At 26.7% G+C, this 15,817-nt stretch overlaps 3 protein-coding genes across 3 annotated transcripts; 2 read left to right on the forward strand and 1 right to left on the reverse strand.

The window, feature by feature from the left end:
* Positions 1–1,754: 1,754 nt before the first annotated feature.
* On the forward strand, positions 1,755–7,720 carry LOC128957529 (ATP-binding cassette sub-family G member 4-like). The gene is made up of 7 exons (XM_054303303.1): positions 1,755–2,344; positions 4,583–4,976; positions 5,830–6,105; positions 6,193–6,405; positions 6,499–6,978; positions 7,082–7,400; positions 7,499–7,720. Exons 1-7 carry the CDS (start codon positions 2,028–2,030, stop codon positions 7,693–7,695), a joined length of 2,196 nt encoding a protein of 731 aa, XP_054159278.1. The 5' UTR covers positions 1,755–2,027; the 3' UTR covers positions 7,696–7,720.
* Positions 7,721–8,673: 953 nt separating this feature from the next.
* LOC128957575 (coiled-coil domain-containing protein 149-like) lies at positions 8,674–13,590 on the reverse strand. Its single transcript, XM_054303365.1, has 5 exons — positions 13,439–13,590; positions 12,855–13,182; positions 9,714–10,322; positions 9,567–9,647; positions 8,674–9,139 (listed from the first exon to the last, which is right to left on the reverse strand). The coding sequence occupies exons 1-5, from the start codon at positions 13,496–13,498 to the stop codon at positions 8,688–8,690; spliced, it is 1,530 nt and encodes a 509-aa protein (XP_054159340.1). The 5' UTR covers positions 13,499–13,590; the 3' UTR covers positions 8,674–8,687.
* Positions 13,591–14,609: 1,019 nt separating this feature from the next.
* LOC128958445 (39S ribosomal protein L52, mitochondrial-like) lies at positions 14,610–15,154 on the forward strand. Its single transcript, XM_054304302.1, has one exon. It carries the CDS (start codon positions 14,727–14,729, stop codon positions 15,051–15,053), a length of 327 nt encoding a protein of 108 aa, XP_054160277.1. The 5' UTR covers positions 14,610–14,726; the 3' UTR covers positions 15,054–15,154.
* The last annotated feature ends 663 nt before the right edge of the window (positions 15,155–15,817 follow it).

A 15,817-nucleotide genomic window follows, 5' to 3' on the forward strand; every position in this document is an offset into this window, starting at 1 on the left:
AATATATAAATGTGTGATAGACTTGTTTAGTGTCAATTATTTTTTATCGTCCTAAAAAGTACAGTATATCAACAGTTAATGTATAATAAAGTTTTAATATAAATATATATTTATAAATCAAAATAATCAACAAAATGTCATACTTTATAAGTATTAGTGAATTGTATAGTAAATATCATTATCAAATAAATACAAATTAATATTTTTACTGTTAATCATTATGTGATTAAAAAAATTAATTACAGTTAAAATTCTTAAATTGTGTACAACGATATAAATGTTTAATGTTTAAAAATTATTATTATCAATTATTAAAATGGTTTTAAATTATAACATTAATAATAAATAAATGTAATTTTATCCCTGAAATATTATCATCAAAATAATAATATTGTTTTATACAGCCTATTTTTTCGGTAAGCCAGGTAAGTCTATTTTTTTGTTATTTATTTAATTTATTTATTATATTTGTGGATTATAGATAATATGTTAATTTTAATTATAAGTATTAAAAAGTTTATAAGTTTTCTTTACTTTTGAGCTTAATTTTTTTTAAAATACTTCAAAACAAACATAACTTTGTCATTAAAAATAAAAATCTATTTATATTATAAATTAATAATTTCCTATTAGTGCAATTATATTTTTTTAATTGAACGAATTACTACATATAAGACAAAAAAAAGTAAGAAATTATTATTTAAAAAAAAATATTATTTGTTAAGTGCATTTATTATTTAAATAATGTTTGCACTCATGTTAAGGTATATAATTTATATATTTTTTTAATTTTTTGAAATAAAATATTTAGTACTCGTAATATACAGTATTAACTTTTGTTTTATGCTTATATTCACTAGTTTTATATTCAATTGTAACATCAATGTTATGTTACACTAGAATTTGTAAATCAATATCTTATTGGCAATAATATTGATATAATATTTGTTGTTTGTTTAGTTTTTTTTACAGTTAGTTAAGTTTTTTTTTGTTATCTAATACATGCATCCATTTCTATTTATGCATAATAAACTCAATACACTTTATTTGTTTGTTTGTGAATAAATATGATTTACTATCATTATTATTATGATATGTTAACTCATATTGCAAAAGATTTATTATTATTATATGATATCCAAAAATATCAGTGCTTTTAATATTTATATATTATATAAAACTATATGAATTACGATTGAAGTGCTTATCTAATAATTACAAAAAATAGTTGTTTTTTGCACCGGCGTATATATATTTGTGTGTGTGTTTGGGGTTTTATATGTAAAATATATACCGATATTTATATTTGTGTGCTTAATGTGTGTCCAAAATTACATGACAATGATTTTTATTTTATTAACACATAAATTATTCATATATTTAGCATTATATAAGGTATATAATAATAAAAAATAGTTGAATTTCTTTACAGTGTTAACACTTCCTCACAGTTAAACAGTTAATTTTAGTCCTTTTTCCCAAAAAAAAAATAAATAATAGTAATTGTTATATTTATTATATAACTTACATTAATAAAACTATATAATTTGATTTTTAACGAAAAAAAATACTAACAACTTATTAATTTAGTTATTTATAGTTATAAAACTGATAAGGAAACACATCAACTATTTTTTAATAAAATTGTTACTTTAAATACTGTATATATGATATAAATTAGTTATATTAAAAATATTTTGATTATTATTATTATTTTCATTTCATTTCAAACTGACAGTCTGTCTGTCACAGTGTCTCTCAGTACTTGTCATCCGCGAGTGTGTGTGAAAACTGTCTATTATTAAACATTTCACTTATATTCACTCTTTTTTTTCTCTCTCTCTTTCTTTCACTTTTAAACATACCAGTGCTCTGTTTTGATACAGTATTACAGAGGAAACTCAATGATTAAATTCAGTGGAAATTCTCACAACAAAAAACAGTTTACATCTACTGGTTTGAACTGTTTGTTTGATTGATTGATTGAAGACATTGAATATACGGTAGTATTTATCACACCGTCAGCAATGGTTATGAACTATTGTCACAAAAACGAGATGGCAATGGCCTGGTTGGACATGTGTTGTGTACAAAATTCATTGTTTTGCGGGCCATCCAAGACTATACTAAACTCTTTGAACGGTTGTATCAATTTTCATACATTGACAGCACTGATGGGTCCTTCCGGTGCTGGAAAGACAACACTATTGAAGTGTATTAATATGCGGCCCAACTGTGGCCTCACTAGCGATTCGCAAATGTTTGTCAACAAATATACTGATTTAAGGACTTGTTTTATAATGCAATCGTCTGATGAACACCTGTTCATGGGTTTGACAGTCAGGTATGTACTGTATTGTTATATTAGGTATATATTATTAGATGAATATACAATTGTAAATTAAATTGACTTATAGTTAAAGTTGGTAAGAGATAGAAATTTCTAGAAAGTTTCTAAAAGAAATTTCTGTCTATAGGATACCCATGTTAATTTTGTTATCTCAATATTTGTTAGCTTGTAAAAATACATTATAATTAAAATAAAAACTAAATAATAATATTAGTATTTTAATTAATATTTAAAATAAAATATTAATCTATTTAATTACATTAAACTAAAAATATATTTGAATGATAACTTTTATTAAAATTTTATTAATATATTATTATAATTATATAATTATATTAATTTTATATATAGATATCTTATTTATATAGTAGTGTAGTGTATACCAGTATTATTTCACATTAATAAAGTTTAAAATTAGTAGCTATAGATTATCCCAGTATAATAATAAAGTAAAATTTCTATAGAAATTTATTCCTGACAAATTTACTAGAAATTTTCTCAGGAAATTTATTAGAAATTTCTATTTGCCCATTTCTACTTATAGTTAGTTTGAAGGTTATTTTTTGTTGTTGCTAATATTGATATTTAATAATGAACAATATCAATATAAAGTTATAAGCAAAAAAACAACATTATTATAATACAGTATAAAAATGATTACCTTGTATTGTCAAGGTCATCTTTTTAATTCTAATTTAATTTTAATTTACTTTATTATAATGCAAATATTATTTTGTTTTATATCCAAATATTACAATTACAATGTATATAAATATTATTTTTATTTTAATCATCTCTAATGTTGTCACAAAATAAAAGACTTACTATAAATGAATTATTGTATACAAAAATATTTCCTCTTTATCAGCAATGTATGACTATTTCAATTATTTAGACTAAATATTATTATTATTATTTATTTATTTTATTATTTTACTTTTATTTTTGTTAAAATTTATTATTAGACTATCAAACATATATAGAAAATGCAATTATACTAATTGTTGTTGTATTTAAATTAGAAATAAGTATTTTAATTATTTTTATTGAAATATATAATAAATTAATATTTTTATTTTAAATATTTTACAATTATTATAAAATATTTTTTTTAATTAAACTACTATAAAATTTACTTAAATTTGTTTATTCATCTAATAAAATTACAACATTTAAAATTTACATTTTTTATAACTGTGATATTAATAAAATATCAGTTAATTAATTATTTTTATGATTTTTATCATTACTTATGATATTCATGATTTTGCATTTTAATTATAATTAAACATAATATACTATGTTAAATAAATTTATCAAAAAATATATTATTTAACATATTGTGTATTAGTAAACGATAATAAACTCTTTGTAAAGAATAAATCAGAAAATTTAAATATTATTATTGAAAAAAATGTTTATTTATAAACACTTGATCTTTCAAATGATAATAAATCAAATATAAACATAAAAAACTAATTAGAGTTTGTTTAGTGCAATATAATTATGATAACAGCAGTGCATTGACGATATTGATGACCTTCATATACAGTATTAGTATATATATAATATATAATTAAAACTTTTAAAAAATTAAATAATTAACACACTCTCTCTCACACACCTAATTTATTTTTAATGTTAAAACAAAATATTTGTTGTTTATTTTGCATAAAGGGTTAATATTTTTTTTAAAAAATATTAAATATTATTTTTTTTCACTGTTAGACATTATTTGATGCCACATAATTTACTGATAGCCAACATTATAAAATATTTGCAATTTATTTTATAAACCAAAAAGTAATAAATTTATAAAATGTATATTTATTGATTTTGTTCTGGGCAATTAAAATTACCACAAAACATGATAACTGTAATTTGTTAAAAATAAATATTAGTGTAGTTAACTGAAATAAATAGCTAAATATAATTTTTTAAATATTTTATTTTAACTATCAATGGTATTTATGTAATAACATATCATGTTTAAATAAATTTATTATTATTACACAGTACTATACCTGTATTTCTAATATTTATATATGATTTTCAATTATTATTTATGAATATTTTATTATAATTTATTTATGTTCAATTTACAAATATATAATAAAAACACACAAAAAAAATAATTAATTTATACGAATTTTATTTAATTTATTTTATTTAATCAAAATTAATTTAATTTATCAAAAAGTATTTTATTATTTATTTATTTAATTAATTTAGAGAATCATTATTATTTGCATCGAGAATAAAGAATCGGTCGTCAAAACGGGAGCTCAACTATCGGGACAGTTATGCACAAACTGGTACCTCATTGTTAAATCTAAACGATGTCCGCGAAGACGGATCCGATGAAAGCTATGAGTCGACAGCAGTGACAATGGAGAAGTGGTCCGATCCGTACGATAAAAATGGCAATTTTGATCACAACATGAATATCATGAAAATACTTCAGGAACTCCTACTGGAAGACTGTGCCGACAATGCTGTCCATACGTGTAGTGGCGGAGAACAGAAACGACTTTCCGTCGGTCTTGAATTGGTTCAGCAAATTAAGCCAAACCTCTTGTGTATCGATGAGCCCACCAGTGGTTTAGATAGTAATGCATCGGAAATGGTATTTTAGTTTTTTTATTGTTTTGTTTATTATTAGAAAATTAATTAAAGCATTTTATATAATAATATAATACACTAAAGATATTGATGTCAATGTGTTTTAAATTAATGACTACTGTATATCATATACAGTATACTATATATGAGTTTTATTTTATTTTTTCTATTTAACTCAACTAAAGCAATATTAAGTTTAGTAAAGTTATATGTAATTCATGAAAGTTTTATATTGAATATTTCAATTTCAATTTAAAAGTCAATTTATAGCATTATTTTTATTTTTTTTGTGAAAAAATATATTTTTATATAACTTATTGCTTATAGTAGACTGCATACCATAAATTTATATAAGCTTATCTTAAATATATTCATTGGAAAATATAAAATTTTTAATTAAATTGATTTTTTTGTGATTATTTTATTGTCTTGTGATACAATTGTCTCATAAATTATACATTTGAAATTGTCGTAAAAAATTTAATTATATTAAAAAAACATGGCTATTGAATAAGTTTATGATGTAAAATTATAGTCATAAATTTGCAAATAACAGCAATAAGTTATTTTAAATATTTATTTTCAGCATTTATATTTTAGCCATAAATTTGACAATTATGTAACCTTGATAACTATTAGCATAATATGTCTGTAATTTCTAATGTAATATTTTATAACTTAATATAAATTAGATTTACCTTAAATAATTTTTTTTATTTATATTTATAAATATTTAAGTTAATAAAAACACATTTAATTCTAAAGTATTAATTAATTTTTTAACGATAACTAAATAATTGATAATTACATTGTTTTTTTATTAAATAAATAATTAATATTTCTATTTATAAAAAAAGGTTATACAATGCCTGAAACAACTATCAGATCGGCACCGGATGGCAATTGTCACTTCAATACATCAGCCGAACTCACTATTGTTGTCAATGTTTGATCAGTTGTATGTTCTGTCCAAAGGTGGTCACTGTGTGTTTGCCGGTCGACCCAATCATCTGCGCGATCATCTGACGACATGCGACATCAACTGTGCCGAAGATATACTACCCATTGAAATGCTATTGAAAATTTCATCAAAGTTTCCCAACAATTCATATAATAAATATAGCAAAACTAATGTATAAATATTTAGATAATAGATAACATCTGATAGAAATACACACCAAAAAAATAATTATTGACACTATCTATCCATTGAATATCAGGGCTCTAACAATGTAGAAGACGAGACAATGACTATAAATAACAATAATAATGAAATCGATCGACTCATTGATATTACTATAAAACAAGTACCGGATATTGTGGCCGAGTGTCAAACCAATGGCCGATTTGTGTCCAAATCTATTAACAAACACACAAAATATTTTAATTTTTATCACTTTTACTATTTATTAATGCGAGGAATCACTTGTTTTGTAAGTTTTTTTTATTTGTTATTCACAAAAGTAAAACATTTTTTTTAAAGATCGTCTGATAATACAATTTATTGATTATTTTTATAATTTTAGATCCGATCTGAATGGCGAGTGAGCGCCGCGTTGGCCACTTTTTCAATAGTGGTAGCAGTTATGTTAATCTATTTGTACGGTACCGACATTGGCCAGGAAAACGGCTGTATGGACTTATACGCTGCCGCCGTTGCGGTGGCCAACCGTACACCAACACAGGTCTCATCGCTGGAACAGTCGCTCAGACTGTTGAGCCAAGAATCCAAAGTATCTCTTAATCTCAAGTGTCAGTTCTTTGTGGTGGTATTTCTGCAGTTTGTGTCAATGGCCTGCACTATACTGGTGTTCCCGTCAGAGGTACGGATATTTCTCAACGAACACCACAACAAGTGGTATTCTACCAGTTCATACTTCTGGTCCAAATTTATGCTGGAAATACCCGTTTCTATTGTCATATCATATGTTTACTCATTTATCATATACTACGGCACCGGACAACTATCCGATGCCTACCGTTACGCTTATTTTACTTTAATTGTCGTATGTATTGAATACTTTAATACTTAAATTACTATAATTATTTACCGATATATTAAACGTTTGTTATCTTTAATTTTTTTCTGTGTTTTAATCTAAAATCTAGACATTTGGTATGTCCATAGCCAACAGTGCCGGTACACTTGTAGGCATTATATTTGCCCGAAGCTTTCAAGTGGCCACCACATCGGGTGTTGTCCTATTTCTTGTGCTGGTCCTGTTGTCCGGTTTTTTCGTACCGTTAACCATACAACACGAAATTATTCGTTCATCCAGTTATCTATCGTTTATAAAGTTAACATTTGAGGCAATAATGGTATCCATCTATGGTATCGATCGGTGCGAGTCGACCCAAATATCTATAATGTTACACCAATTGGAGCTCAACGATGACGATCTGACTATTAACTCCTACTGGATAGTTGGTATACATGTGCTTCAATTATATTTAATTATCTATAGATTTTTTCTTAACTACATAATAAATTATTTTCACTAAACAATTGTTTTTGTTTTTTTTCAGGCCATTTAATAGTGTGGCGTCTATTGGCACTGTTGGCACTGATATATCGGGCCAACGACTGGAGTATTGCTAATCTGATCCAACGACAAAACAAAGCTAAGCAATTGACTACTACTACTGTGATGACCGACAATAAAAGTATTACATTTACTGCAAACTACTTGAACACAGATAACAAGTCTACAAGTGATACATAATTTAAGTCAAATTTTAACCTAATAGTAGTGTATGATTTTAATAGTGAATTTATTAATCTCATTTTTTTATATTAAGATAGATTATTTTAATTTTTGTAAATTTATTTTTTTTAACAATTTTTTTACTATCACTAGTTGCAATATCACATATGCAAACCAATCAATATTTATTATATTTATTATTAATTTTTAATCTATATTTTATTATTTTTAGTATTTAGGTATCATTATAATTTTTAAGAAAAATTATATATCACTGTTGACATATTGTTATTTGTTATGCAATAATTTGTAAATTAAAATGTTGATTATTTTTAAAAACAATTAAACAAAATATTGTTATTGAATAACGAATAATTGCAATAAACAAAACAATTTATTTATTATAGCTATTTAAAAATATGCACACAATTAATGCATTTTAATTAAATCCTAGCAAATTGATAGTAACTATAAGTTATACTTTATTTATTATTTATTGCATAACTTTATCATAGATTTTAAACTATGCTTATCATTCAACAATAATATACTAAAATAATTTTTATAATTATATTTTCAAATAAAAAATAATTATTCAATAACAACAATCTCATGTATTTTATTATAAATAAAACTTAAAATCAAAAAACCATTTAATAAATAGATTGTAACAAAATTTAATATTTACTGTACATATGTAATGTTTGGTTATATAATTTAGGATTTAATGATTAATTTAAATGTTTAAAATAAAATATCAAAATAAACAAAACTTTTAATTAATTAATAACTTGAAAATCGCATCACATTTTGACTAGATATCGGTGATCATTATATACCTGTGTATTCAATGCCCATTTACCAACTATTTTGTTTTATTTGATATGCAAACAAACAAATTATAAAAATTTATATAAAAAATCAATGAAAATACACACATATTTGTAATGATATATTAATATAATATTTTTTGGTAATGTTTTTTTGTTTCTTTGGTTCACAACTTTTCATTATTGACTAATACTGTAATAACTGTTATCGTTGTTTTTGGCTATCGTTTTGCTAGTGACTGTCTGTCCAATTGGTTCCTCTAAATCCCTAATCTTGAGCTCATTGATGGCCTCTTTGACCAATCGGTCCAATTCTGGCGGCAATTCGTCGTCATCTTCATTGACATCTCGATCGTCAATCGGTGTCGACGACGAGTCTCGATCTTCTATCTCGTCTTCATCGCCAACCAGATCGTCATCAGGTGTGGCCAAATCGTCCTGATTTGATGCACTGGTAGTTGTATTACTGCTGGTATTGCTTTCCAGCGATTCGGTCTTCATGATAGGCATCTTATCTTTAGCGGTGGCCGACCGCAGACATCTGACCTGAGTTTCTAACTCCTCGACCCGTTTGCCTAAAATTTTATTGGTTCTCTTGGCGTGCGATAGACTTACACTTTTGTCTTGAAGTCCTATTAGATAATATTATAAATATTATTTATAACATAATATTTAAATTAATCATATAAATCACTACTAAATCTAGATAAACTAAAAATTGATACTAAATTTGTCAAAATTATATTTTTTTTAAAAACTAACCGATAAATAAATAGATATTAGTGTAGTGTATATTATTAGTTGAGGATTTAAAGAAAATAATAAATTTAATGGCAAACAAAAAAGGGAAACAATTAATATTATTATTATAAATGCAAATCACAATCAATGCAAACGTCTATCAAATTTGTTATTATTATTATTCTTAATATTAATATTGAACTTTTTTGCCAAATAGTTTGCATACATTGAGTCGACCCTTATTTCTAGTTTGTATTTAAACAAAAATTTCATATATAAATTAAATTTAAGAAAAAACAAAGTTTGAATATACCATACCATCAAACAGTGCGATCACTAGATTTTTCAATTGTAATAAATTAGTGGCCGTCACATCCATATTGTTTATGGCATCAGTGGCTACAGTAATAAAAACAATTATTAGTTAATAATTATTGATTTCTTTTTTTTAAAAAAAAGTCTAACCAATAAGTTCCTCAATTTGTCGGGCAGTTATGACATTAATACCGGCCAATGTCTGGCCGGTCGATGACAACGAATTTCTCAGCGCTTGTGGACTTAATTTGTTGGCATTCATGCGCTTCTTGTCGAGTATTTCCTTATATTTGGTTAAACGCAATGTCAGCAGACGTTTCTCTTCATCGTAAGTCTTGAGCTTCTCCTGAAGGTATCGGTTCTCCATAAACAGCTGATCGATATCGAAAATACGGTTATCAGTCATAGTGTTAGCCATTCCACCTCCAGGTCCGCTACCATTGTTGCCATCATTAGTGACTGATCCACCCGATGCTCTACTGGCAGTTCCAGTAGTCAACTCGTTTCTCATGAGATCATTGAGTTTTTCGTTAAGTCTGTCGACTTTCAGTTTATACGAATCGCGAGATAAAATCAACTCTTCCTTCTCATCGAGCACTGACTGAAGATCTCTTTCCAATAAAACCACTTTATTTTTATAAAACTCCAGTTCCTGTATGACATTCATGTCTATGTTGTTGCGATCTCGCGACTCGTAGGCCGCGCTGTCGATATGCTGTGACATTGTCCTCATCTGTCCCCTAACTATCTTTAAGTCACCTGCAGTTAAAAATAATCAATAAATAAATAAAATTTAGCATGATAATTATTAAAATTTTTTAATTAACATTTATAAGTTTGATTAATAATAATTTTTTAATTGTTATTCAATAAATTATATAATTTTTTTCAAGTCAATTTTAATTATTATCAATTTATTGGCTACATTTTTAATATTAATAAATAATTTATAACCACTATAATGTTAAATTTATAACATTGCTAAACTTATAAATAATTTAGTTATAAAAGTTAAAGTTTGAAAACATTAACTATAATGTGGGTTCAAATTTTCAATATTGTTCATTAGTTCAATTAGTATTTATCATTTTTAAATATATATTATAACTTGAGTTAAATTTTTAATTTGATATTTTATTAATTAGATAACAAAAATCAATGATGATTACTAGTAAATCACATCATATAACTATCGTATTTACTATAATCTTAATAACACTATTTCAACAAATCTATAGCCAACCTATTAATGGCCAAAAAAATATTACAAAAACTATCCAAAAAAGCGGTAAAAGTCTCAACAATGATCTGCAACAGTCATATCGGGGATCGAGTCAGATATCGGAAGTTGTATGGCTTCTGAACCAATTGATAGACATATTGCATGAGATGGTTAGTGGACTTGAAATGGATGGCACACTGTTACAGAACTACCATTTCCGTCAGATACTGGTCCATATGATTAAACGTATAGACTATATACTTGAACACTTTGAATCGGCCCGGGATGTGCCCCATGAGATTCATAAAAATTTGCTTAGATTGGACTGTGTAAGGGTACGATTGACCAATTATGTTGGCAAACATAAGGGACACGATATGTTGGACGACAGTGTCTGCTATGAGTCGGGTTTTACTCGAAAACTGCCGACAATGTCACCGCCAGTTGCAGTAACAGGCGATGGCCAGCAGAATCAGCTAATGATAATCGTTACACAAATTGTCTATATTATGGTACAAATAGTTAATCGTATGTCGCCTAATAGCCAGGCAATTAGCGGAGGTGCTGTAACGGCTAAGCCGTCAATGGAGACGAGCACACCATTCAATTGGGATCAAATGGTGTCACAAATTATGGGAAGCAATGGTCAACAATGGGCAACACCGGGCAGTGTGTTGACAAATACGCCCAATTGGCAGGACTTGATCTCACAGGTTATGGGTTCGTGGGGTTCGACAGTAGCGGGGGGTAATATGGGGGACAATGGTCAGATTATTACACAAGCGCCGATGGAGACAACTACCGTCGATTGGGGTGAACTCATATCAGCAGTGGTCGGCGAAATAGAAAAACAATACGGCAGTACACCTCCGTCTATCGGTCAACAGACAGCCGCGGCCACTACAGGTAGCGGAAACAAAACACCGGTTGTGGCAATGGTCTGGACAGGTGCAACCAGTGCTCCCGGATCTCAGCGATGGCCAGGACTACCGGGCGGCTTATACGATGCCCGACCTACACCACCACCTATACGGTCAGGTATGACACCCTCAACAACCATACAGTTGACAACACCACTTGATATACAATCATGTATTGATTCAATTATGAAAATAGTCAACGATATTGGTGGTCAATTGCCAGCGTCGGGTAATAATGGAAAGGCGGCCTCGACACCAGTGGCCGCAATGATGGCCACAACTCCCGATATATCAAGTATTATGGCCGGTATTTTGGGACAATTTGGCTAAAAAATTGGAAGCGCTTACAGATGTAATGTCAATGTAGTTTTGAAATGAGTTATTACTTGTATTATCTATTATTTATGACATCTAATAAACTTATATAACTTTATATTATTAAAGTATTTATTAAATAATTGTGGTTTTTGTTGCTTAACTTTATTTTGGGACTTATTATAGTGAATAATAATAATATTTTGTTTGTCTGTATTAATAGTACAGTATATATTATATTATTATACTGTATTTACAGTAAGAATTGAATAGTTTTTTAGATAATAAGGCAAAAACTAATATATTTATACAGTAAGTAATAAATCGAAATAAAAAAATCAATAAAACTATTGAAAAAAATAAATAAATAAAATAAATAGTCATTTATATTAAATTTATGGCCGCATAGAAAATTCAATTACCAGTATTTGCAATTTAATACATGTAATTTAAAAAATAAAAATGATTGTCATAAATCAATCAACTCCCTAGTGGTGCCACTAGATTGTCAAACTACTAGTGCTTTGAATACTAGTGCTGCTGTTATTCTACTAACATATCACTACTATAATATCATATTATTATTATTATCAATGATAACTACTTTTTCCAAATACAGTACAATACAATACAATTTAATGTTGTTATCAGCAAACAATTATTATATAAAATTATTTTCTTAAATGCAATGCAATCAAACAAACAATCAAAATGATAATTTAAAAACCAATTTTGTGTGTATGTGTTGACCAAACAATATAATTTTTCCGTTTATATATCTATTTTTAAAAAAATACTAAATAATGATTAGCTAACTGAGCCTCAGGAACATACCCTCTGCGTCCTCTAATTTCATCCTCAAATCATCAATTTCGCGGATCAGATGTTTGTTTTGTTCTTTCATTGTAATTAACAGTTGACCTAACGGTTCCGTTTGCTGGCAATTGGCACTATTGCGCGGCATATCGTACTCGTAGTCATACACATTGGACAGTGTAGGTCCCAGACCTTCCATCTTGCGTTTCACTTGAGCATACCGTTCCCTGAGCTGTTCGCCCATTAATTTAAATTGATCTTTTTGTGCCTTACATTCCAGCAACTCCTGGGACAGTATAATCAATGCACATGACTTGCTGTCCAATTTTTCCCGCAGCACTTGTATCTATAGATAAAATTAGTTATATATATATCAATAGATGATGTTTAATTTTATTGATAATTAAAATACAATTTGTGAATAATATCTATTATATAGATTTAAATATAGTTAGTTATCTTAGTAAAAAAATAATATGATTTAATTAAAATTAAACTAAACATTAAACTTATTTTTATATAATGTTATAACAAAAATATTCTAAATTTAAGTAATTATTTTGACGAAAGGGTAGGGCGATTGGTGGGTGCATACACTATACCTCATTGAGCGCGGCATCAAATTGTTGAGTGGGAACTGATTTAATTTTTTTATCACTCATTTTTTGTGGTCAATCCTACAATTTATTTCTATATCAACTAACTATCACATTATTACTCAGCCATTGATTATTATTATTTGTTTGAGAGAATAAACCGTAAACACACCTATAATGTAAAAAAAAATGTAACTGTACATGTCAACATTAAAGAATCAAACTGATACCACACGTTACTATCATTATAGCCAGTGATGGGCGGAGCTTAGGTGTTATACCATGTATTACTGTATACCATGTAATATTCTACAGTAGTTTTTGTATACAATGTGTATAATAGTTTGACAATAATCTATGAGATAATGATTTTTATGAAATCATTTATACTATTAGAATCAATGTATAAATAATAAATATGCACATGTGTGACAATTTTGGTGAGAGTGCGCCTAATTATAAAATTATTGTCACATATATTTTGATTAATTATATGCTTAATAATATAAATGCTTGTCGTGTGTATGAAAAACTAATTAATTAGTTAAACATTAAGTAATATCAAACACACATAAATTAAAAATATATATATATATATATAGAATATTAAATTTATATTATACAATACAATACAATATAGACTAATATAACAATAATGTATTAGTAGAGAAATCTGTATAATGTATTTAAAATATAATTTATTGTAACTTTATTTTAGAAAAATTATAAAAATAGCACTATCAGATAAGTAAACTTGGTAAATTTAGAGCTTATTTGTTATTATTATTTAAATATATTATATTATTATATTAATATTTTAAATAAGTTTATAAAGTTTTAAAACAGTATTATGTTATTTCAATAATCGTCCTACAAATTAGTAATTTTCAATTTAAATTTCATTATTGTGTTAATTATTATTTTTATCATTACTGAATTATCATTTATTTAATTTTAACTATCTTTTATAATAATTGCTATTATTTAGTGTATTATTTGTATTATAAGTTTAAAGTATCATTTATTGATTATTATCTAATTTAACATGTTAAATTAGTGTAAAATTATATTAATAAAAATTTAAATATTTATATTATTATAATAAACGTTTGTACTGTAAATATATTTTTTTATATCAAAGTTTACGATAATATTTATTAAATAATAATTATGTCGTAATTTATGTACATTTCTATACAAAACAAACAAACATTGGATTCAATATTAAACATCAATTGATTTTATTAAACAAAATAATTGTTTAGATTTGTTATAACATTGTTGTTGTCATCACATGTTTGGTCACTACTATTCACTGGACGCCGGTTTGCGTCGTCTATTGGCGGCCACTGTTTGCCGTCATCACCAACAGTGCCGTCAATACATAACTGTCCGCAAGTGGCGTGCAATGCATAACATGAGTCAGTCGACATCACCGCTAAACGAGTTGCCCGACTGGTCGTACACTGACGGCCGCGGTTTTGGTCCGCTAACTGTTGGCCAAAAGAAGCGATATTTGCGCGACCAAGAGTTGGCCCGCAGTGTAATCAATCATTGGAAAGATATGCAAACGGCTAAACAATTGCTTCCCGACGGCGGCGACGGCGACAATAGCAAGTGACCGGTCATGAAACTGATGGACACACAGACACACTAACACATTGTTTCGGTAATCAATTGACCAGTCATTACAGTAGATGTTATATATAAATGATATATTTGTTTAATTTTTACTAAATAAATACCTTTCAAAATCAATTTTAGTCATTATTAAGGGTATTATTATTATTAATAACATTTGATTAAATCATTTATTAATTTTTTAAAAATTGTATTAATATACACATTATATTGTATTAATATGATAATTATAATGGATATTAATTAATTGATTTTTAAAATAAAATTTAGCACTTTTTTTAGTGTTAATTATATATTAGTATAATATTAAATGACTATTTATTTATTTATATTATTAGATATTTAACTGCAAAATAGTGATAAAAACACAATTCAATGCTCTGTCCATAAAAATATTTTGCAGTTAAATATCTAATTACCGGTAATTAAATAAATAACAAAATATATCCAAATATCCATTAGCTCTCTCTCTCTCTCTCTCTCTCTCTCTCTCTCTCTCTCTCTCTCTCTCATAAGTAATCTCATCAATGAGTATTTATCGGTAAGTGTTTAACCATTTTATTATCCCTATCTCTTACTAATACTATTGACGGGACACTCAAATTGATATACCAGTGCTGACCAAAAATGATTATCAGTTGAGTCATCAATCATATATCAGTGGTTATACGGCACTACCAGTTCTACACATTCTGTTACCACTACTACTAGGGATACGGAAAAACAGCAATAAATGATTGACCC

Source organism: Oppia nitens, unplaced genomic scaffold (assembly GCF_028296485.1).
Source record: "Oppia nitens isolate AA-2021 unplaced genomic scaffold, nextdenovo-longstitch-racon4-pilon3 scaffold3_pilon_pilon_pilon, whole genome shotgun sequence".
NCBI classification, from domain to species: domain Eukaryota; kingdom Metazoa; phylum Arthropoda; class Arachnida; order Sarcoptiformes; family Oppiidae; genus Oppia; species Oppia nitens.

Coding starts and splice junctions, on each gene's coding strand:
- LOC128957575 (XM_054303365.1), bottom strand. CDS start 13,498: ATGAGTGATAAAAAAATTAAATCAGTTCCCACTCAACAATTTGATGCC. Junction 13,183..13,438: donor TTGATGCCGCGCTCAATGAG/GTATAGTGTATG, acceptor TTTTATCTATAG/ATACAAGTGCTGCGGGAAAA. Junction 9,140..9,566: donor AGTGATCGCACTGTTTGATG/GTATGGTATATT, acceptor ATTATCTAATAG/GACTTCAAGACAAAAGTGTA.
- LOC128958445 (XM_054304302.1), top strand. CDS start 14,727: ATGTTTGGTCACTACTATTCACTGGACGCCGGTTTGCGTCGTCTATTG.
- LOC128957529 (XM_054303303.1), top strand. CDS start 2,028: ATGGTTATGAACTATTGTCACAAAAACGAGATGGCAATGGCCTGGTTG. Junction 4,977..5,829: donor ATAGTAATGCATCGGAAATG/GTATTTTAGTTT, acceptor TTATAAAAAAAG/GTTATACAATGCCTGAAACA. Junction 6,979..7,081: donor CTTATTTTACTTTAATTGTC/GTATGTATTGAA, acceptor TCTAAAATCTAG/ACATTTGGTATGTCCATAGC.